The sequence below is a fragment of the Platalea leucorodia genome (assembly GCF_965183815.1).
Source record: "Platalea leucorodia genome assembly, chromosome: 2".
In the NCBI taxonomy this organism is placed as follows: domain Eukaryota; kingdom Metazoa; phylum Chordata; class Aves; order Pelecaniformes; family Threskiornithidae; genus Platalea; species Platalea leucorodia.
Window position 1 is genome coordinate 15,347,427 of NC_138824.1, and position 23,622 is coordinate 15,371,048.

The 23,622-nt window shown below is 37.3% G+C and overlaps 1 protein-coding gene across 4 annotated transcripts in view; it reads left to right on the top strand.

The window, feature by feature from the left end:
- Positions 1-23,622, top strand: part of YAP1 (Yes1 associated transcriptional regulator) — an 89,459-nt gene that overhangs the window by 52,842 nt on the left and 12,995 nt on the right. Inside the window, exons 4-5 of one of the 4 annotated variants that reach the window (XM_082332972.1) lie at positions 872-985; positions 13,733-13,926. In XM_082332972.1, the coding sequence (XP_082189098.1) occupies positions 872-985; positions 13,733-13,926 (308 nt within the window). The remainder of the gene's footprint in view (positions 1-871; positions 986-13,732; positions 13,927-23,622) is intronic. The other 3 variants (XM_082332973.1, XM_082332974.1, XM_082332975.1) reach the window with 3 other exon arrangements.

A 23,622-nucleotide genomic window follows, 5' to 3' on the forward strand; every position in this document is an offset into this window, starting at 1 on the left:
AACTTTAAGAATAGTTTTCACTCTAAGCAAAATGCAGATGAATGTACATGATCATATAGAGATGGGAATGGGTGGTTTATGAGCTGTATAGCGATGAAAGGTGCTTTTCTCAAAAGCTGCTATTTGGAACATAAGGGAAATGAACCTCAAGACTCTGTTCAGATCTCCCTTGTACCATTTCCTAAATGTAGGTTTCCATGCCTGTGCCTTCCTGCTCGTAGAGGTGTAGCACTGCTGTTCGTAGCACTGTGTCTCTGTGTCTGCTCCTGGTGTTTTCTTACCTTTACTTTTTCATTGCTTGTTTGCCTCCTGTTCTTCGGGTTTGTGTTTTTGCTTGCTTAAGCCTTTAATGCTTTCACAGAAGGTTATGGTATGAGGTAAAGGGAAAACAAGTTTTGTCACTTTTTTAATTGTTTGTGAAAGATAGTGGAATAGTTCAGGATCTCGTCAGCATTACCTTGTTGCTGCTGCTGGGCCTTAATCACTAGATGAACTTTCCTGTGAAAGGTAGAATATCTCTATGCTTATTCTTTTTGCTGGTGCTCATGCTGGTTTCATTCTGGCAGGCTTGACTTATTGCTGGTTTTGTACTATAGTGCTATAGCAAAAGGAAGTGTCAAAAGCATATGAAAGGATGCAAACAAGTTATAAAATTAAACTCCAAATCCTAAATCAAAATGATAGAAGTGCTTTCTGTTCTTTGATTCCCACCCGCCACTTCCTTGCCCTTATCCCAGGAATGTTAGACATGAGCTTGAAACTATTCTGTTTCATGTACTGTTATATATGTAAAATGTTGGAATTTTTTTTAGATCCATTTCAGCTGGAGCAAACAAGAGCCCGCCATCAACTCCTTCCTTCTATATTGCAGGCCCACTCCCCGATGGATGGGAACAAGCTATGACCCAGGATGGAGAAATTTACTACATAAACCATAAGAACAAGACCACATCTTGGCTAGACCCAAGGCTTGACCCACGCTTTGGTAAAAGTTCATCTCACTTCAGAATTTTTGATTCGCTTCAGTTCACTCAGCTTTAATTTTGCAGGCATATTTTGAAAACTTTTTATAGTACGATTAAAATATATTTTCATTTGAATTATAGAGACCTTATCTAAATCATTTTTTAAAACAAGGATAAAAAAGATTAGCATATATTCTGCATGAGTGTATGTCACCAGAGTCTCTAATGCTACAGGTTGGAATTTTGCCATATGATCCATACAGTTCCCAAAATCAGTGGCATTCAGAAATTACTTACCTAGAGACAGTTTCAGCCAAGCTCACTCTTCCCTTTAAAATTGCAAAACTTTACCACAGAAGAATCTTTCAATTCCCAAATAAGTATTTACTTTCCTTTACTCTGTCCTAAAGAGGGCGTTGTCAAATAAAAGTTTATGCTGTTTAAATACACTTGAAACATATACCAGCTTATAATTCCAGCTTGTCACAGTGATGATCATGACAGAACTTCCTGTTTTAAACAATATGGAGAGAAATGATTAGTTTCGTTGTTTCTACTTTCGTAATCTTTTTGCGGGGTAAAGACTATGTAATATTGGAAATAGAAATAGTAAATTAGGGATCACAAGTGTACATGTAAGAATTTAAGAAAATAGAACTGATACCTCATTTTTTTTGTAATGTTTTTGATCTGTATGGAAAGCAGAGCTGCAAACATTTAAATAAAATATTGGCACTGATGACTATGAATAGCAATAGCATATAATATTAAGAGACTCTAAACTAGTTTCTTAGATTGTCCAAGTGATTGTTCTGATGTATTTAAGGTGGTATTACAACTTTAGTTTTTGTATAAAGCCGTGACCTGTGTGTGTAAGCTTTATTAGCTGTATTAATTTACCCTTGATTTGTTTTCCCAATAACATACTATTTTCAACTCCTTTGGATTTCAGTTATTTTTCCAGAGCCACGGAAAAAACAGTAGGGGTAAAAAAAAGAAGAGATCATTGTGGTTTTCAGGCTTTAGTTTTGGACTCAGTGCAACTAAATGAAAACAGTGTGCAGATCACTGAGTAGGTCAGGCTGAGGGGATACAAAGCCTTTGAAGCTTTACAGGGGTTGACCTAACAACAACTGTGGGCCCCTTTTGGGAGAGGCATTAACTCCATGAATGCCATATAAACACAGAGCTGCAAAACTTAACAGTCCCTGCTCTGTTCTGTTCTGTTTTTCTGAAATGGCTGTTAGAAATGTCAGCATTTTTGTTTTGTAGGCTTGAGTGCTTACTTCAAGCATCCGTTTGCTCTTACGGAGAATGCCAGGTTGTCACACTTTGTTTATAAACTGCTCACCAGTTTGTAGACAGGTTGAACCACTGTGCAATTTGAGCCCAGAGGTGGGGCATATATTGAAGCTTGTCAGCTTTGGCAAATGTCCACGCTGGCTTTAACAGCAACCAGAGTTGCAGACCTGTTTGCATGTTGCAAGAGGAGTGTGTGGGTAATTTGCAACTTCACAATTACTTAATATGTGAATAAGGCTGAAAAGGAAGCAGTCATTTTGAAAATCAGTATTGCCTTTTGCAGTTAAAAGAGGCAGGTCAATTATATTTACTTAAGTGATCTTGCAGGGTACGTATTTTTCTTTTCTTTGTATTACTTTATAGTTTCCAATGATGAGCTGGAATTAAAAAGGTGTGTGGAAAAGGCTTTAATTGACAGAGGTTGTGAGTGAGATGAATCTTGTTTCTCGGAACTATTTTGTACTCCTGTAAATAGCATGGTCTAACTGTAAGGGCAAAAACTCCTTGTCTTGTGCATACTGAAACTCCATCAAATGTTAAGGCTGTGCAGTTAAACTGAAAGAAGTTAGAAATGTCCAAAAGACTGCATAAGGGTTTCTTGCTGCATAGCTTCCCTTTTTGGGCCCACTGCGTATGTGTATCCCAGACAGGCTTGAGTACATGCCAAGGCTCTTTATTTTGTGGTCGGACTTTTAATCTGTTCCAGACCTTTTCAGTCAAAGAGCTCAAGTGTAACTGAAAGGGGCAGGAAAGAAAAAAAAAAAAAGCATGTGGGCTCTTCTGATCTAGAGTGACGGCAAATAGAGACAAGCTGCTAGCTGCTGTTGAGCTTGAAGGAGTTTTCCTTGAAATCTTAAGTTGTACACATTGTATTGTGGTTTATGTTTTTATCATTTGAGCCAAGAAAATACAAACTCTTATTCCTGTTGCTTTCTTACTTGTGACCTCCTTAAGTCACTCCAGTAAAGAAGAAAAAAAAAATCTGTTTGACAGAGCTAACTTACTGAGCCTTGCATTTATTTATCATGTGGAGATCCTCAACAAATATGTGCTGTGACCCTAAATAGCATGTGAATGACTCAGAAGTTTACCTTTCTGTGCCTAATATAGGTTGAAAATCCTGTTGGGTTTTTCCCTCTGAGGATCACCATACTCTTTTCTACTGCTGTGTTTTAATATAAGGGCTTAGTTTTCACTATTTCTTGACTACTGACACTTTCAGAAGCAATCCTAGGTGAATTCATCTCTGTAATGTTGAAGCTTTTGATTATTATAGTGATACTAATGTTGATTGAAAATGAAGGAGAAATTAATTTCTTCCTTGATACTTGCCACTTTCACCAATCTGTAGAACCATTGAAAACAATAAAGCCTGTTGAATGGTATGTGCAAACATACTCTTCTGTTCCAGTATTCAGAAACAGAAGGTTTGAAGAGTCTTTGCCCTTACTGCTTCTGAATTCCCAGCTTCCAGGGAGACAGCCCTTATGGCTCTGTATGTTCCTTATCAGATGGAAGCTTCACATTCATCTTTTTCTCTAGTAGGTGTGCTTTTTTTGTTTGTTTGTTTTTTTGTAGTGCTGGGAATTTTCCATTAATGTGGCTAGAAAAGAGAGAGGAAGGAGGATCAGTTTGAAGAAATTGTTTTGGGTGGACACGCCTACTGACTTACTTGTGGAGGGGAATTTGGGTATTGCAATCATGCTTTTAAACAGAAAATAAAAGGATGCAGTTAATATGGATTCTTTCTTGGAGCAGGCTTTTAAGAATAATGCATCAGATAAGAGTCCTTGTCAGAATACCTGGCTGTGGAGTAGGCTGGGTCTAAAACCTGAGTGCTCCAAGTTGAAGATAAGAACTGTATTCCAAGACTCAAATGTAACATCTTTGAAGTGGGCTTGAGGTCTTCAGCTACACGACTTAAACGGCAGTGAAATCTTGTTGTGGCTCAGATGTCGATCCTCCAAGTCTGCATCTTTGACTTTAGAACAGTTTTACGTTAGGAGAATTCACAAACTTTAAAATCTGGGAAAGAACTAAGTATGAAAGGAGGGTCTTCTCATGCCAAGCACAGGCAATCGTAAAGGATGACATGGGATCAAAGGAATGGGGATGGGAGGGGGGGTCCTTAGGCCTGTGTCAGCAGGATTCTTTGTCTAGTGCAGCATCTGGTACAAACATGCTGTCCTACCTTCTCAGTGCCTTTGCAGGCCCCGGACTAAGGGGCTTCACATTACTTTTTTTTTTTTTTTTTTTAGAAGGTTATTTCTTTAAGAGAATTGGACTGTCAGGTTGAGCTTGTGTTTTGGACTGTTTTGTCTTTTATTAGCTTCTGTTACTGTCCATTGGTCATTCTTTACAGATCCTACTGTTTTTCTTAAGCCTTCCAGATAAGTTAATGTGTTTTCTTGATAGTCAAAGAACGTCTGGGTAGGAAGCAGGTCAGCTATGCATTCTGAGTGGCTGGAGTTGGTGAAGTAGAACAACATCTGCTTTTTCTATAAAACTAAATTTCCTAGAACCAGTTGAAGTTTGGAATTGTTCAACTTCATGGCTACAAGTTTCCAAGAATAGGCTTTTGTATCAAATACCATTAAAGGGATTTTAACTGTTATTTAAGTTTGCAGATGATAGGACTTCTTTTTGAAATGCAACTTAAAATAATTTGCCTTTTGAGGATAATTAATTTGTTAAATTTGAAGATGGGATGGTGAACTTGAAGTGGGAAAATACCAGAAACTGGCAGTTGATTTCTGTGTCTTTATTGGGTTACTCTAAGTCTTGTGTTTAAACAGTAGTACTGCTTTAGAGTAGTCAGGCAAGTCTGCAGGAATTGGAGTAAAACGAGATACTGTTTCAGTTTTCTTGTTATTTTATTCCAGACCTCAGTTTTATAGGTTTGTTACTAGTGATCATACCGGTGTTACACAGGCCCAGTCTTTTTCCTTCTGTTCTTTCAAATGCTGGAGCTGCTCTATGGGGTATGAAGCAAAAGATGTGACCTCAGATTGAAATCATTTCCACGACTTTATTTTTATCACTCCCATTTAGAGATTATGTTAATGTTGTTTGAAGTTCTGCATGAATTTTGGATGAGGAGGAAGGCAAGACAGTCTTTAATATCATTACGGAAAGTGCCATAGGGGCTCTGTGTACAGTAGCTGCTTGAACTACACAAGTAGGAAAAGGAATAAAAGCGATGATAACAGTAGGAGTATAGAGAATGCACATCAGGATTTTCTGCTTCCTTTTTTTGTAATCTAAGAACATTATATACCTTTGAAACAATGAAAAGGGCTTGTTCAGAAATGCTGAAGTAAAATGCACCTGTAGATTTCATTGAAACATGTATTTATCATTTCCATTAAAAAAAAAAAAAAAAAAAAAAAAAAAAACCAAAAAACAACCAAACAACCAACCACACAACAAACTTGAAATGCATTTAAAAGTTTAAGATTTGGAGCATCTGCTAATTTTTAAGTATTGGAAATTAAAAGGAAATATTCTATAGTGTTGCTTTCTTATCCCTTACCTGTCTAGCACTTTGTTTAGTATGTGTTTCTTCAAATGAGCTTGTAGGAGCCTTGTCAGAGGCAAATTTGTGGACAAGACAGAACTAGAACCCTAGACTGGAAGACCTTTTTTGGCCTATGTCTGGTCAAAAAAAAAGCCCAGACCTTATGTCTGGTCACAGTAGCATTTCAGATTTTCTAAGTTCCCTATCTGCCTTCCATTTTTGCACAAAAGCAGAGCATGAGCCACAGTTGGTTTTGATCTGCAAATTCAATGGCATATCCTCTTTACATGGTGTCTAAAACAAAGTGGATTTGACTCATCTGAAAGGTCTGTTGGTATTAGATTTTTCACTTCCCTGTCTCTGTTTTTGCAGAAGAACAATTTCAGGAGAGCACTTAGGAAGGGGAAAAGACTTCTGTATTTTGGTATGTGTGTCAGAGAATGTGTACAGATGGAGCAGCATCAGTTTTCAGTGAACCAGTGACTTATGTCAAAGTGAGCTCATTGTGAAGCTGCAGAGGCAGGTGAAACTTCACTGGTAAGCATCCCCTGGTAATAGGGGATGCTGCCCTTATGGTAGTGACAATAAATGCTTATTCGTTGTTCATCATCATATCAGAAAGTGAAATCTTGTTTTGTTCAAAAGCAGGATGCATTTAGACCTCTTTACTGAACAGAGTTCACTGAAGAAATCATTAAATCTGTCCACAAGTATTGTGTAAGGATGCAGTTATTTACTTTATGTAGAATATTTGTATACTAATAAAAAGAGGGGGGGAAACTCCACTTTTATTAAGGATTTTTCAGGGCAGTAGGTTTATGTAAGTTTATACCTGCTTTGGGTTTGGTTTAGTTTTGTTTTCAGAATAACTTAATCCTGTTTGAGAAAGGAGATTTGTTGGTCATGGTGTCTTTATGCCAGTAAAAGTAATGTGTACTTCCAGTGTTGTGCTAGAACAGCTGTGACAGTGAAAGAAAACTGCACTTCTAATAGGGCCATTTTTTCCACCATATCCTTCTAACACCGCAGTTTGCATGAATCTGTTAATGAACATACTGCATTAAAAATTGAAGGTGCATGGTTTTGAACACATCGTTCCTTATCTGTAATCTAAATATATATATATAAACACACGCTAATTACGTACTCTATATCTAATCGTATATAATCTAAAATTCAAAGAAGCATCAGGTTTTTTTCCTTCTTGAACTCAATCATGTTGAAACACGATTTCAGTTTCTTATATACAGAAAACAATTTTATTCTGTTTCTTGACAGTATACTGTTGATTTTTAATTTTTTTAATTACAGAAGTTTTTACTGGGTCTTGTCATTCCTGTTTAATCATTTCTAATGGGCTTATGCCAGATTAAAAAAAAGATGCAGATATGGACATGCATATACACAGGGTTTGCTCCCCTCAAATAAATTGATGGAAACCTGCAGTAAGAAAAAAAAAGTTTTTGTATTATTTTATAAGAAATTATACAGCAGCTTGTGTTTTGGCCTAATTAACCCAGGAAGTATTATGTGGTGATTAAGCAGTGAAACTGTTTGCATCCAGTACCCTTATGTAGACTCTTTGCTGATTAAACTTTGGTCTAAAATGCTGACTAGCTTTGATTAAATATATCTTGCCAGATATTTGGTGGATAGATATGGGGCCTTGATGAGCTCACAGTCCCGCACTTTCTGGAGGCTTCAACGTTTCATACATACACTTTAAACTTAGATGACATTAGTTGAGGTTTCTTTTCATAATCTGTCCTATGCAGTGTGTCCTACATAGTTTTCCTGTAGTACTAATGTTTACACTGTCACTTCCATTCTGTATGAAGATTTAAAAATAAAGTCAAATATTTTAAAAATTGCTTAGACTTCCAAATTTAAAATTGATTTTTTTTAAAAGAATGGAATTTTTTTTTTTATATGCATGCACTGACCAGAAGTTTCTTACAGCTATTTACATTACTGCTGAATCTCATTTATATTTGCTTTTCTGGCTGGCCAGAATATTTCGGTTCTTCTGAAACTGGCATACATTGAGTGAAAGTCCTTTATAAATATTGCTATTGACTTCTATGGGGAAAAAGTTAAATCCGTGAACTACTGCAGCAGCATTTTACTCTAGTTTAGTTTCCAGTGTGTTAAGCGTCTTGTCTGTGGATGCTATAGAGTCTTAGTGGTGGTCAATCAATCCAGCTGTCGCACCTCTGCATTTTAGGATACAGAAAGACTTTTAAAAACAATGGCAGCTTTATCAAAGAAAACAAAGAACTGTTTAAATTAATTTATATTGTTTTAATCAGCAGGTGCCCAGGTGATCGAACAACAAAATGAAAAATATTAATTTCATTTGAATACAAGTGTTACATGCATTGATAAACGCAGAGTAATTGGTCTGTAGAGTTTGGACATGCTTCTGTAATAGATAGTATTTTTGTTGGACATACCTTGTTTTAATTAAGAGTCCAGCTCAGGAGTGTGTGAATATTTCTTTTTACCTGACTAAGACACTGAGATTTGTTTGTACACTTAAGACAGCAAAATGAGCCCGGAAAACAGTCTGTTTAAGGTTTCCCCCTTACTGTAAGCTCCAGGATTCTCAGATTAATCAGAGACTGAAAACAATGGAATATTTTATCGTGCTAATTTTTAGGTTGTTTTATAACAGCAGCATTATGAAACTGCAACTGGGATTTCCTTAAAGTAATATAGCAATGCATTATAAAGAATGCAGTCCAGAAACATGACTTGTATCCTGATTAAACAACAAATTGTTGTACCAAGTCTCTCTAAAAAAGCCACTTGGAACAAGTTTTTATTACTTCCGAGACTCATTCTTTCAAATCCTGCTGGTAATTTTTTTTTCTTCACAGTTCTTTTCAATTTAATCAAAGAGGATTTTTGCCTTTGTTGCAGTGCTGCAAACTAGCACTGTTCAAAAACCTGGCCATAGCCAAAAATGATGCACAAAAACTGTCTAGTTCCCAAATGAAGCTGAAGGGGACAAGTACTCTTTTTCAGTTCCCTCAATGAAAACGTTGATTCTTAATAAAAAGAACAGTATGTTATAGTATGCTCGGATCCTGAGCTTTTTGTGTTGTTGTTTGTTCAAATAAATAATGTCTTTAAATTTGCCGATTAAAATTAGTTTTAGTTTTGAAGGGTGAAATGATAAATACAAAAGAAAAAACCATCAAACATTCAGCTGTGTCTGTTAATGATTAAGGGCACTCTACAGCAATCTTTGCATGTGATTCTGCACAGGGAGAGGTGCTGTTACTGCAAACTGCCAGGGCCCTGCGACTGGCGATTTAAATCGGCATAGGATCTTGGGAGAGAATTAGCCTTTTATGTTTGCGTTGTTAACAATCTGCTGGCCTTTTCTCTCCAGCACCAATGACTGGTAATTGTTTCTCTCTCTTGGTTTGTGTGTGTGTGTGTGGGGGGGGTGTTTGTTTTTTGTTTTGGTTTTGGGTCCCCCCCCCCCCCCCGTTAGACAGCAGTCTAAACTTTTTTCAGTAATTGTCAAGTCTTATCTGCTACAGTACAGAACAGGCATTTTGCTGTTGAGTTTGGACAGTAGAACATTTAATGTGTAACATTTGAAGACCACTAATTCTCTGTTCTTAAAAGCATATTGCAGCTATTACAATTGACTGTATTCTGCAGATTGTAAAGTTAAGCCATATTATAGGACGGCAAGATCTTTTTTATTGTCTTAAGTTGCCCGTGTTTTTTAACTTGTCTGCCCCTCCTCCTCCTCCCTCAAATCCCCCTTTTCTAGAAACAAAGACTTGTTTGTTCCTTCTCTGCCTGTGAGGTCTTGCAGCCTCCGCTGTGTGGGTGCAGAGCCCCTTATTTAAATGCTTTCCATACCCATGGAAGGTAAGGAACATGATGCATCAGAAAACTGATAAGTCCGAACTCTAATAGATAAGTGGAGCTCTTTGCCTTTGAATTCAGAGTACTGAAAAAGAGCTGTGCGTGTCAGGATCATCACAAACCCATGAGGTGTGGAAAAAAATAAAATGTGCTTATCTGAGATCACATTGACAAGCATATTCTATAAAGCGCAGATTTCTGCAGTAATTCTGCAGTCCTCAGTAAGTAATGGAGAATTGAGAATAAAAAAAAAATAAAAAAAAAAATAAAAAAAACCCAAACCAACAACAAAAAAACTTTAAAACCTTCTGTTTTTTCCTGTCACTTGAAAGATGATGTTTCCCTCTTTTCATTAAATACTGTGTTGGAAATTATAGAAAATTACATTCTTCTTTCTGTTTCCCTTGAAGATAGCACGCTTGTGTAATCAGCCAAGATGGCTGAAAATCATTCAGTGTTATTACTGCAGGTTTTCTTCCACTGGTTCTTAATTTGGGTATGTTGTTAAGTCAGTAAAATTCAGTTAGCAATATTTTCTTTATAATATCCAAACTTCTAGTTTAATTTCACAGTTAAAAATAGTTCCCTTACATGAAAAACATCTCCATGGTCTGTTCTGAGGACAGTTTAAAATCTTGTCAATTTGAAGTCTTTTTGCATTCTTGAAATGGTAAAATGCTCAGAAAAATCCTTTTAATGGATACCTGAATAAGAATTTAGAAACTAGATTTTTAGGTTCAGTTTCTGAAGAGTTACCAAATCATATAATTAAATTTTCCCCCAATATTTATTTATGAATATTAAGTATACACTGAAGTTTCAATACCTTGTGATATTCCTGTTTTAGATACGCTTTTAGTTAGAAACATTACTTTCAAAATGGATACTAGAAGGCATTTCAGGGATCTAGGATGATGGAATAAAATGAAAACTATCAGACAAACATGATTTGTTTCTTACAGTTTTAATTGCAAAGTCAGGAGATGGGAAGAATGAGCAAACTGTGATCAGAGAGAACAGGAATAATACAAGCAGCTGTCAGAAAGATACAGGTATATAAACCATGAAAAACTTGGCATGAGAGGGAAATTATTTCCAAAGCTGCATATTAGCGGAAAAGAGACCTAGGGAATTAATATTTGTATGGTGCATGCAGGAAAAACAAATTCATAACATTTTGAAAGGATGTTAGTGATATTGCACTTAAGTGTTTAAGTAAGGTTAGGAACTGTTAATTTTTTCTGAGGTTATCTGCAAGATAACTTGGCTGTGAACTGCATGAAGCAAGGACTCTGAAACCACGATTATATAATTGGAGACTAGACCATCAAGGCGGTCTTTTTAACCTAAAGAAAATTGACATTCTTCAGCTTTAGGTACTTAATTTTTACCAGCTAGGTAGTTTGTTTTTAACTTGGATGTGCTTCTTTCAGGTGATTGTAATTTTCTAACCTTCGTCCCTCTTTACTTTCCACTGTAATTGACCTTCCATCTTGTTTAATAACAGTGTTTGAATCGTGGAACTTCTAAAGGGTAGTACAGACTTCTGCTTGGCTAACACCAGGAGAAGGCTGCTGTTTTCTGTTGTCCCTTACTAACCCCTTCGTTGTCTGCTTTCAGGGTGAAAGAGGGTAAGGTGTAAAAAGCAAAAGGCATAGTTGTGGTTCCAAACTAAACAGGATTCTGGGTAAAAAGAGAGAAGGGAGGAGATATATTCCGCACTCCAGCAGTGTCATGTCCAACTTGTCTAGAGCTGCCAGGTGGGCTGCCTCCCTTCTGCATTGCTCTCTCTAGCTTCAACTTTGCCCTGATTTGGTAAATGTAGGCAGTCTAATTGCTGTCAGTCTTCCAGCAGAGATCGCCCAGTGGAGGTCCTGGAGCTTGCAATTACAGTTCCCTGCTCTCATCCTCGCAGGATAGCTGTTGGTGTTGTTGAAACTTTTACTTAACAGTTTCTGGTGTCTCGGGGCATATGAACCTTCTGTGTCTGTTCAGCAGAGGAACAAGCTGCCCTGTCCCTTCCTGTTGCTGGCATAGGGACCACAGCTCACATCGCAAAGCTGGTCGATTGGCTTATCCTGGTCACCTTCCTGAAGTTCAGTTTTGATGGTGAAGTGATGCTGGATGTCTCATAAGATCAGCTGCTTGATTTTAAGCTTTAAACCACAGCAGCAGCATCTTTCTACTATTTTTTTTTCCCCACTGGGTCAGGACGGGACTTGCAGGTTGGAGTTGAACCTCCAGCCCTTCGTATTCACTCTATTGTTTCTACTTGGTATTGGGATTCAGTTTCAATTCCTACTTCACCTGTTCGCTTACCTTTACAGGAAGTTTTATCTTATTTGTGATCATATGTATGAAGCTTTCTCACAAGTAACTACATGAAAGATTTTTTCAAATTACTTCAAACTATTTGACGCTTCATTTTATTTTGACTTGACTCGTGAAAATGTGAACCACCTGTCCATTAGACTATTGACTCTGTGCTGGACCTTTGGAATAGTTGAAGGGGTAGACTAGAGAGTTGAGTCTGTAACTGGTTTTGACTTTTTTTTTTCTTTTCTGTTCGCACTCCAGTGAGCGTATGGCATTTCTTCTTCATGTGTTACCTCTCAATGGAAAGATGAGCTGTGGCAAGGGGAAAAGGGAGCAAGGCTGTGAAGCAACAGCCATTTTTACTGCTATTATGCGATAAATATATTTAGGCTTTCTTGGAACAGAAGAGAAGCACTACTGTACCTTAAGTTGAACTGACAGTGGAGACTGAAGGGCTTTTCAGAGAAAAGATGATACAGATTCTTTATGAGAATTCTCCTTTCTTAGTATAGTTAGAAGTGTTAGTGTTCCAGGAATCCTCTATATATGATGAAAACATTAATTCAGACTAATACAACAGATGGTTTTCTTTGCACCAAATCAGCCTGTCATCCTAAAAGAAGCTCACTCCCTTTTTTTTCTTAGTTCCCATAAACCATAATCCTCATTCCCAGGGAAAAAAAAAAAATCCTTACCACTGTCCCTTTATTGCTTCGGCAAATGCATTCTGCAGTATATTGTGAATGTTAACAGATTCAGGCTGTTCCAGACAACAAGATGGAGAGCTAATTCCAAAACTGAAAGCCCCTGAAAACAGTGCCCTTGTAATACATTCAGCGTTTCCCAGCCCTCTCTTTCACTATGGGAACTCCAGTGCCTCTGACTTTAACCACACTGGTCTTGTGTAGGGGTAAAATCAGGCCTGTCAAGTAGATGCATCCCAGCCATGCATTATGTTATAAAATAGAATTGTCTTAGGTCTTGCTTTTATAGGGGAAAGGGAGATGGGTTCTCATTGTGCATTAGGCATACCAGATGTCACTTTTTCTTCTCCACACCCTAGAAGAGATGCATCACATACTTCTGTGGGTAAAAGAAAATGAAGCACTAGCAAAATGTTTCCTATGTTGATGAAGGATTTTTGGCTGTATAATTCATCTGTCATTTCTGTACCAGCTCTAATTTTTCATGTCAAAATGCCCCAAATGGCAGCCGTAACGCTCAAAACTTGATGTAACAAGGATGTGAATGATTGTTGCATGACCTGCACTGTATTGGGAAGAATGGTAGCCTTTAACTAAATGTAGTTTGATGCGAGTGAGAAGATCTGTTTTGTCATTCGATGTGTTCTCGAGTTTAATGATTCTAAGATTATACATGAATAAGAAAAGTAATTTTGTATTATTTGTGTCTAAATTGAGAATAGTTTATTAGGAAGAAGAGAGAGAGAGATCCTTCTAATTAAACTTGAAACATTTTACTACCACTTTTGAAATTTTCACCAACTTACACATTTAACTGTTTTCAGAAGCTTTTAGGACAAATATGTACTCTTAAACATGAGACTGTTGCATTGGTTTCACAGGATACATTTCACACTGAACATCAGTGTAGCTGCATGTTTTGTAGTATCATGCTTTGTAATTTTATAGAGTTTTTAATATATGCCTTCTAAGGATAATGCTTTCCTTGCATGTATTTGTCTGAATTTCATTTTTAAATGTTTATTGTTTTGATTCCTTAGCCATGAATCAGCGAATCAGCCAGAGTGCTCCAGTGAAACAGCCACCCCCTCTGGCTCCTCAGAGTCCCCAAGGTGGTGTGATGGGTGGGAGCAGCTCCAATCAGCAACAACAGATGAGACTTCAGCAGCTACAGATGGAGAAGGAAAGGCTGAGACTGAAGCATCAAGAACTGCTTCGGCAGGTGAGGCCACAGGTTAGACACCTACTTCCACTATTTCTTTTGTATGTTATGTTTCGTTTTGGCTAAGTTGTTGTTTCAGTGAGTCTTAAAGACCGGTGACTGTACAAAAAGCTTTAGATCTAAAAAGGTCTGAATTCATTCTGTTACTGATATCAGCTTGGTAGTGAAAGCATCTGACTTATCAGACTGAAGGATTTTGCTTTCCTCCCTCATTCCTCTCTCTAACAAAACTCTCCAAGAACAGGCTTCTTTCCTATTAGGATGACATCATGCACTGTTGATATGATTGGATATTCCTCTTGAGAATATGTTTCATATTCATTGAGTTCTGAGTCATGCAAAAAGACAAGAAGTTGGTTCCCACAGCTGCTTTAGTCCTCCCTTTTAAGTGGAGGAGAGTCTTTCACTTTAGAACCTGCTGCAGTCTGTAGGATTTCAAAGTACTTTTAAAGTTTAAATAATATTCATTGAGAAGACACCTTGTTGCTAAAATCTTATCTGTTAAACAGTGGAGTGGAGCACGGAAAAACTGAATCACTCGTGCTGCATTTTGAACCTGTGGTTTTCTTATGCTGAAGAATTTCAAACTTCATAATTAGGCTGCAAGCTATTCCTTTCACTATTTTTCTACTCTATGAATATAGCTGTAGCAAATGTTAAAGTGTAGGACTGGACACTGGAATCTCTGGATTTTGAATTCAGGCTTGACTTCCTTTTGCCTTTAAGCCTTCTGCTTTGATTTTTCCATCTGAATGTTTCAAGAGTTACTACCGTCTGTGCTAGATACTTAGGATATTCGTTGTATTTTTGACGCTACCAGAGAAAGCACTAATTGTTTCTTCGAGGAAAACCTTCTAAAATCTTACCCTGTTCCCTTTTCACTTTGGGTGATGGGCCTTGTATCAGGGGAGGATAATATCTTAATGTCCTCAAAGACAGCTTTTCTCTTTCTTCATCGCCTGCAGTATTCTGTCCTGGAATCTGATTCCTGTTATCCCCTTTGTAGTCAAGGCCTGTTTTGTAGGAATCTTCAGCATCTCTTGGTGTAAGATGGGTCATCTTTACAGCCGTTACTTTTTAGTATTCTAGGTAAGAATACATTGCAAAGGTGGCATCAGGACTTTCTCTCCGCTTAAGCACCTGGGCTTCTGCTGTTCCTGCTTCGCTATTAATCCACCAACAAATATTTTACCCTGTGCTAGCATGCTTCTAGGTAGGCCTTCTAATTGTCTTCTTGCCTCAGTTGTCATTGAGAACCTGACTAACTTTGGACCAGGTGACAGCCAGTTCCCTTCATGTTGTTCTCCCTGGTCGTTAAGCTTATCTGTCAAATATGCATCCTTGGTAAATCTGTGAGTTTTGTTTCACTATGTCGTGATTTTCATAGTTTCTTAACTCCCTTATCCTGTCTCATCTGGCCTGTCTTGGGGGCTTGATACTACAAGATGGTGTTTATAAGACAGCCTGCATAGGCAAACCATGCAGCTAAAGTAATTTTTATCCATCTTATTTTTACTCTTAGGCATTGCGGAATATCAATCCCAGCACAGCAAATTCTCCAAAACATCAGGTAGGCTCTTAACTGATGTTTCAGCATAATTAGAAAAATGAAAGCGTTAAATTAGGCTAGCAGAGGAACTTTTTGCTACATACAGGCATTCTAAAAAAGAAAAGCAATCAAAAAAAAAACCAAAACCCCAAGCTCTGTCATACACATTTTTGAACCACTTCTCTGGTCACAACCCTAACGTTTTTAAGAGTTGCTGCATTACCACAACTTTATATCAATATTTAAAAGCAAATGAGGAATTCATTGCACGTTTTTCTGCATTGAAAACAACCTTCTTGTTTAGCGTTCTTGAGGATACTGCCGTTCCAGTCCTGATGTCATCAAGATGTGTATTTAAAGCAAACCTCCCATTATATCTAAGGTAGTAGTTTGTGACTTTTAAGTACTGTTCATATGAATGTTCTTATCAGTTTGTTTAAACAGGTATGGTCTTAAAGAAGGACATCTGTAATCAGTTAATAAAAAGTCACTTGAAATATTTATGATTTTTAAGCATGTACAGTGTAATAGAATTATTTAATAGATTAGACTAACAAAATAATTGCTATGGGGATATAATATGTAATTATTCCATTTTGACATTTAGCAGGCTCCCGCACAGATACATTTTTGTATAGGAAACAACAATTCTGAAAAGTCTCCAAAGCTCAGACCAAAAGAAAATTGGTCAAAATGTGAAGCATAATAAACAGTTTAATGCAGGCTTCTTTTAGGCTTCTAAGAAGTTGAATATAGAGTGAATCTCTGAAAGGGTGGACTTATGGATATATTCAGAAAGCTTCTTGCTTGCTATTGCTAACAGTATTCTTAATCTACCAGTTCTTAGGACAATAATTATATTGGCTTGTACTGTACTTTGTTTTTCTAAGAAAAACACTATATGCATTAGGCAAGAAAAACACAATAAAAGAAAGTATCCTGTGTTTGAAAGCAGTGAGAACTGGGGTACTATTGCATTCTGAAGAGTACCACAAAATTTGTACGTTACTAGTTCTCCTGAGATAATCATCTTCAAAACGGAAACCTCAGACCTTAGAAATAGTACTGACACCCTGGAAAAAATACTTCCTTGTTTGACAATATCAGTGCAGCTCTAAAACTGAAGCATTTTAATTGAGGTGTAATCTTTTGATTCATGTACAGACCATTAACCACATAATGATCTCGTCGATCAATATTAGATCCTATTATGAAGGAGGAGGAGAAAAAAGTTCTTTAAGAATTGCTGGCATACAAGGGAATAAACAGAGGGAGCACACTCCTCCACACCAGTTGGAAACACCTTATTTTCTGCCACAATTAGGTCATTCAGAAGGGATGTTTTTCTTCCTGAATGCCAAAAGTGTATTCTATGTTTTCTTGTATGCCTGAAGCCCTGTCATACGATTGTTCGCTCTTCCACAGTAACTTCTTCCTGTTGCCAACTAAGAAATATGCAACAACTGGAGAACTTTGGGATCAGTTTCATACTTAACTCAATAAGATCAGATTTTTGGAACTTCTGGAAATTCTGGCTTAAAACACTAAAGCGCTGCAAAAACTCAAAGCGACCTTATTGATAATCCATTAAATGTATATGTAGTGGTCACTCTGCTTTCTTTGGGGTGGGAACTGATGAAAGGAATTATGCAAAAATCAGGATTCCAGTTACATTTAAACTGGCTTCATACCAGGCTCCCTTGTATACTCACCTGCCTGGGATCAGTTTTATTAGTCTGCGCTTGCTAATGAGTCACGCTATGTTGGAGTGATCTGGTGGATAGAAAAGTATGCAATCATGTCAGTATTATAGAACTTTTAAAATACTAGATTATTCATGTTGTATCATCTAAATGTATTTTCTGTGTTTTCACGTGTCACTTCAAAAATGTAGCGAGCAGCCACATGTGGAAGAAGGTGCTTAGAGAATTGCTTCTGGAAATTGTTTTCTAAATGCTTCTTGAGGCCTTGTACTATAGAGGCAAATGTTGTCCGTCTTCTCCAATGATGCTGTTACTGAAATCCCAACCTGTACATCCTGTCAGCTCATAGTCAACCTAGGGAATCTGGGAAAAATCTGTAGAAAGAACAAACATTTCTTTGGTCAACTTTTTCTTTTTGACACATCCTTTCTTTGTGAATAAAATTAATCAAGTTTAGAGGAATTACCTGCTTTCATGATGATAAAGCTGTGCTTGGGGGAAGAATAATAGCTTTTCTTGCTAAATTTTAGATGTTCTTTTAAGAAATACTGAAAATAAAATCTTCAAATATTCAGTGCTCTTAATTCTGGCAAGACTAGGTCTATTTTAGAGAGGGATTGTCAAGGTCTTCCTTTTGTAAAGAAATTGTATTATACTAGCATTCTTGAAGCTTGCTTCTGATGAAGTATCTCTTTTATATGGATTAAAAAAACTGAGAAATGTTCCTTTGCTTTTAACTGGATCTCTGAGCTTTTCTTAATCACAGAATCAAATAGGTTGGGAGGGACTCGTGGAGGTCATCTAGTCCAGCATCCTGCACCCAGCCCAACCTTCTCTTCCTTCTTGACATCTTTGTCCACATAACCTGGATACAGTGCCATGGTTGTATCCATATCTTTGGTCATGTTTTTTTGGTACTGGGCGAACATTGTGTCCTTGCCAGTTTTTATCTCTCTGCCATGATACTGTACTATCCTGTAGCGTCACGAACACTCAAAGTGTTATGTATGGAGGCCTTAGGACTTAAATACCTCCTGGAAAGATTAAATGATTGCTTAGCTTCATCTTTTGTAGCAAGTACTGGAAAAGACTCTTCTTGTTTGAATGAGGATGTATTTTATTATAATTCTAAAAATGTCCAAGTCAAAGGTATTTGAAGGAAAAATTATAACTTCCATATTTACTGGGTTTAAACAAGAGCTATTGATACATCCAGGGAATTTGAAAACATCAAGTATCTGTCCAATTACTTATGCTCACCATCATCAATTATCTGCTAACACCTTAAAGATGCCTGCCTCTCTTACGAGATTGAGTGACTTGACTTTTTCTCTATCCCCAGTAGCTCTCCTTCCGTTTTCCTGCAGTTACCATCCGGTTGTCAGCAATGTCTCACCTAAAGTAGATGTCAGTCAGCTATTGCATAAATCATAAAATTGGCTAGATGTTAGGTAACAAATTTCTTGCCTCCCAGTGTACAATGGAAAGAGAGAGAGAGACAAATAATGTTGAGGTACTGATGGCATTATTCTTGGATGTGCAGACTACTCTCTTGAACTAAGACTGGAAGATTTCTTCTTTGTCTGCTGCTAATATTAGGGTGTTTGCTGGTAAGATCAGCATACTATGCAGCTGTTTACATGATAAGTTCCTCTGTATATGCTTGCTCATTCTGTATCTGCTGCTTGTTTCTAGCAGTGAATGGAGATCCCTCTCTGAGGACCAGATACAGCCCTGCTTCCTTGCTACTCTGCTCAGCTGTGCTTTCCAACTTACCTTTCTGTTATCTTGGTAGTTCTGCATACCTGGAATGTGCTCTCTGTTGATTGTCTCCATTCTTTTGTCCTTTTTATTTTATGAAGTACATCTCATTCTCTGTTCTGTTGCCCCGGACTTATTATCAACTTTTGAGTGACATTCTGGAAACCCCCCTACTCAATGAAGAATCTGCAAAGATGTATGGCCAGTCTGTCACTGTTTGCTGAATCACTTGGGTTTGTTTCACGTTTTTTCATATTTGCTCTTATTGCATAAAATATAAGCACTTGGAGTACTGAATAGTTACTGGGTTTGAAATATTATTTTAGTTTCCTGTGATTCCTTTTTTTTTTAAAGTTCTTTTTAGCTGATGTTTGACACCTTTCATCAGCTTAGTCAAGACGACTTCCAGTGTTCCAGGAAAGTATTAGTTTCCTAGGACACTATTACTATTTTTCAATAAAAGATTTTTTCAGTCAATTTGCATGTACTCCAATACAAACCTGTGTTACTGTCAGATTTGTGACATTCTCTAGAAACTGAGGAATGCATCATTAAAAACCAGTGCAGTCTTGAATTCTTCCATACTCTTGAACTTCCATGATGTTAGTGAAGCTGGAAGTTTTACTGAGGACTTAGGGTTTGGGGTTTTTTTTTTCTCCCCTGTAATATGTCTTTGAAAAACAAGATACGCTTGTGTTCAAATCTTGGTGGAAATGGTGGGCAATAGTTATTTTAGTTTCTTAGTGAATCCCAAACAGTGTTGTCCCTTGAATCTCTTGTTTCCCATCCCTCCACGTGTTATCTGAAGCTGACCTAGATTAACAGGATAAATGACTTGTCTTGGTTGCATCAAGGGTGTTCATGTTGGAGGGGGAGGTAGTTGGTGTTGGGTTTTGGTTGGTTTTTTTGTTGGATTTTTTTGGTTTTTTGTTTTTTAACAGAGATAAAGTCCTGAAAGCCAGCCATTTGGTCTTTGAACATGGCTTTTTTGACCAGTGAAGATATGACCACTGGTACACAGAAACATTTTTGAAAATCATATTTACAAGATGCAGGAAGAAAATAACAAGTCACTTGCAGCAAATTCATAGCTTTATTGTGTCCCCCAGTTTTAATTTGCCTTATTGCTTGATATGTGGTAGAGAAAATGGTCTGTGATATGTCTTATTCTAAGAAGAGATCCATTTTGTGAAAAGTTCTGAGGAGGGCTAACTAAGACACAGTGAAGAGTCTTTCCAACGAAGATTTTTTCCAATTTTAAAATTTTGCTTCTGATTGAACTTCTTTTAATCAATACTCACAAATAATACCTGAAACGTCTCATTTTATTGGAAGTAAATATTGTATCCCTCCTTTTGTTGTGTTTCACTCATTTGATAGCTCTTTTTATGAGTGCTAAGTTTTGCTTTGTCCCTCGTGGTTTAAGTTTTCTGCTAGATGTTTCTTTTGCACAATGAACAGAGATTGTTGCTGTTTTCTTACTCTCCAAAGTCAATAACAAAATGTTACTGAAAAACCGTCACGCAGATAAGGGAGCTGAGCAGCATGTACGATATCATAAGTAACTTGAAGGTTCCAAGTAGACAGAAATCAATTTTGTATGTTTTTATCTCAGTTTTCGTTGAACTGTTGATACGTTATTGTTAGCAGGAATATTTTATTTCATTAGGTAACAAAGTGTTGTTATTCACTGGACTGCAGTTGGGGAGTTGTGTGGTATTTTTTAAGCAAAATATTTGCTTCTTAATAAAATGACTTCTGATCGAGAGGTCTGGTAGACATGCTCTGGCGAACTGAACTGCAGCAGTTTAAGACATTAAACTCAGCTGTCTGCCAGAGATTGCCTCAATAAGGCAGCAGAACAGGATGTGTCTAACATTTTTTTCATAATCTAGTGTTGGTGTGGCTACACTGCAAGACAGATGAGACACCTGATTTATCAGAAAAATTATTTTTCAGCTAGGTCAGTTTTCTGACTTGTCTTAGTGTATGGCCATACAAGTGCTAGTTCCGGCTGCAGGGAGGGGTAAGAATATGCAGTCAAAGGCCATCTGTAACTATCAGTAAAACGTCACTGTGGAATTGCCCCTGGGTTGTGACCCACAGTGATTAAGTGATCAAGGCACACATCTTCCTCTGCCCTGACTAACAAACTCTGCTTCTTCTAAACACTGTTAAATAAAACAGAAAGTTTTGGCAAAGCATCGAGAATTTCAACTTGGAGTTGGATGTCCTGTAGAAATTATGGAGGTATTCCTTGACCTAATTATTATTTAAGTCTTTCGTATTTCTGATGAGCAGTACACTAAGGTACTACTTTAAAGACTACCTAGAAAATGCAGGTATGATTTGACATAAACAGGCAAGCGTTATTGAAAGGGGTCCTGCATGGCTAGATTTGCACAGGGAAGGGTATGTTGGCTGCCATCAAAATATACAAAACGTGGAATTCAGCTAGTTTTACTGCAAAAGCGACATTGCTGTTGTTCAGCCATCTTGGGAACTAAGTGCTTTAAATGTTCTTTGGCTTCTGAAATAGTATCGCTTCGTTCCTTATTGAAAACCATAGATCTAAGTGAAACTTTGTTTATTAGTTTGTGTGGCAAGAGCTGTAGAATTTGAGTTTCACTGGTTTTTATGCCCCTAATTGCTTCAAGACACGTTTTGTGGCTGTATACGAGTTGTAGCTCACTGCAGTGGATTTCCTGGAGTCGCTGGTGCTGCTTGCAGTTGCAAAACTTAATCACAGAAGTACTGCTAAAGCAGTTGGTCAGCAGAAGATATGAGTCATGTTGACCTGAGGGCGGGATGGCCGTGAATAACAGCTTCTGCTAGAAGCAAGCAAAGCTTGGTAGAGGGAGGCCATCCAGCTCTGCGTGGCCTTCATGATTGCTGGCTCCTGCTGGCACGTACCTGCCTTACTGGTGCTGAGGCAGCCCGGCTGGGCAGGTGCAGTACTGGAGCTGTGGGCAGATAGAGAGCAAGGAGGAGTACCAAGCAGTGGCACAGTGAAGGACTGCAAAACCAGACAAGAAGCCAGACTTTATTTACAAATGTCTATTCCAACTGATGCTGCCCTACCTGCGCTTGCAAAGGAGCTGCCTAAAAGCTTTTGTGAATGTTTATGCAGAAGACAGTGCGTAGTGTTGAGTTCTTTGCCAAGTGTATACAATACAATTAACTATCACTCTATCAGTATCACCTCCCAAATTAATTTTGCTGGTTTTCATGATTGCAACACTGAATGATTTATGTTTCCCCCTTACTCTTCACTAATTGCATAACTCCTCATTGCTGACTTCATTTGTCTTCATCTGTCCATGTGTCTTCCCTGTTTCTTTTGTACATATGCTGTAACTTTGTGGCCCTCAAACAAGAATGTAAATACTTAGTCTGAAGAAATAACTGGTGCTGAAAGTCTGCCCGTAAGTGTCATGGTTTCCTCTTTCCCCTAACACTTCTCTCCTGTCCCACTGAAGCCTGTAGATCGTTTGATAGTTGAGCGGTGTTTGGGGGCAGAAATGTTACAATTGGCCCTTTTAAAGTAAATTTACCAAAAAACCCCAATTATATATCAATCCAAGTAGCATCTCTTATGTTTAATACAGGAAGAATATGATACATGAGTTGCACGAAGGAGTCTTTTACCTTTACTCAAAAGCGTGATGAAGATAAAAATGCTCTGAAAAGAGTGATTTTATAAAGTTAATTAGGACATGGTGTGAATGACCTGGAGCTTCATGTAAAACTTAATCTGTATGCAGTTATTAAAAAAAAAAAAAAAAAAAAAGGATAAGGTCAGCCAGATAAATTACACAATGCTGACCTTATTTTTAAAATTACTTTGCTTAAGGAGATGACAGATCATTTTGGTCTTTTATGCAATAACCAAAATTCGGCTTTTGTGTTAACAATAGGAATGCTAAGCTTTTATTTTCCCAGAGGTACTTAAAGTTTGACATACTTACAAAAATAGGATGAGATCAAGTTATAGAAATCTAAGCCAGGATTTTGTCATGGTTTTATTTTTGCCTCCAGACTTTAAAGACTTCTAATAAAGGATATATTTTAAAGCATGAACTAAAAGCTTAGAGTTCACATAGCTCTCTCTGGAGCTGGGAGAGGCTCGTACACTCCCATACATTTTTTTAAGTATAGGAAACACATAACTTTTGAAAATGAGTTTTATAAGGAAGAAGAAATAAAAGGATCATTCTTCAAGCAACACAACTTTAGCTTCCATTACATGCACCTTTTAGGAAAAATAGTCTTAATACACTCTTTAGGGCTTGTAGAAAACTTTGCTTATCTTACAGAATGATTAAAAATTTCTCTGTATTTGTTTCTGAATAGCTCGTCTTTTTTGGTAATTCCTTTCTCTTTTAGACTCCCAGATTGACATAAATTTATTACTTGAATGAGTAATGGAATAAAATTCTTCCTAGGAAGAAGTGCTGTAGTTCTGCCTCCTGAATAAGTAGCATTAATGCTACTTATAGTTAAAAATAGTTGTAGTTTTGCACTTTTAGCGCTGTTGTTGCTGAAACAAGGATAAAAGCAGTACTAATATAAAAAAAAATTATTTCACTACACTGTACATATTAAAGAATAGGCAAAATACAATTCTTTGTCATGATTTATACATCTCTCTTTAGTGGGCCTTCAGTGAAATGCGATTTTTCTTTTTTAGCTGGC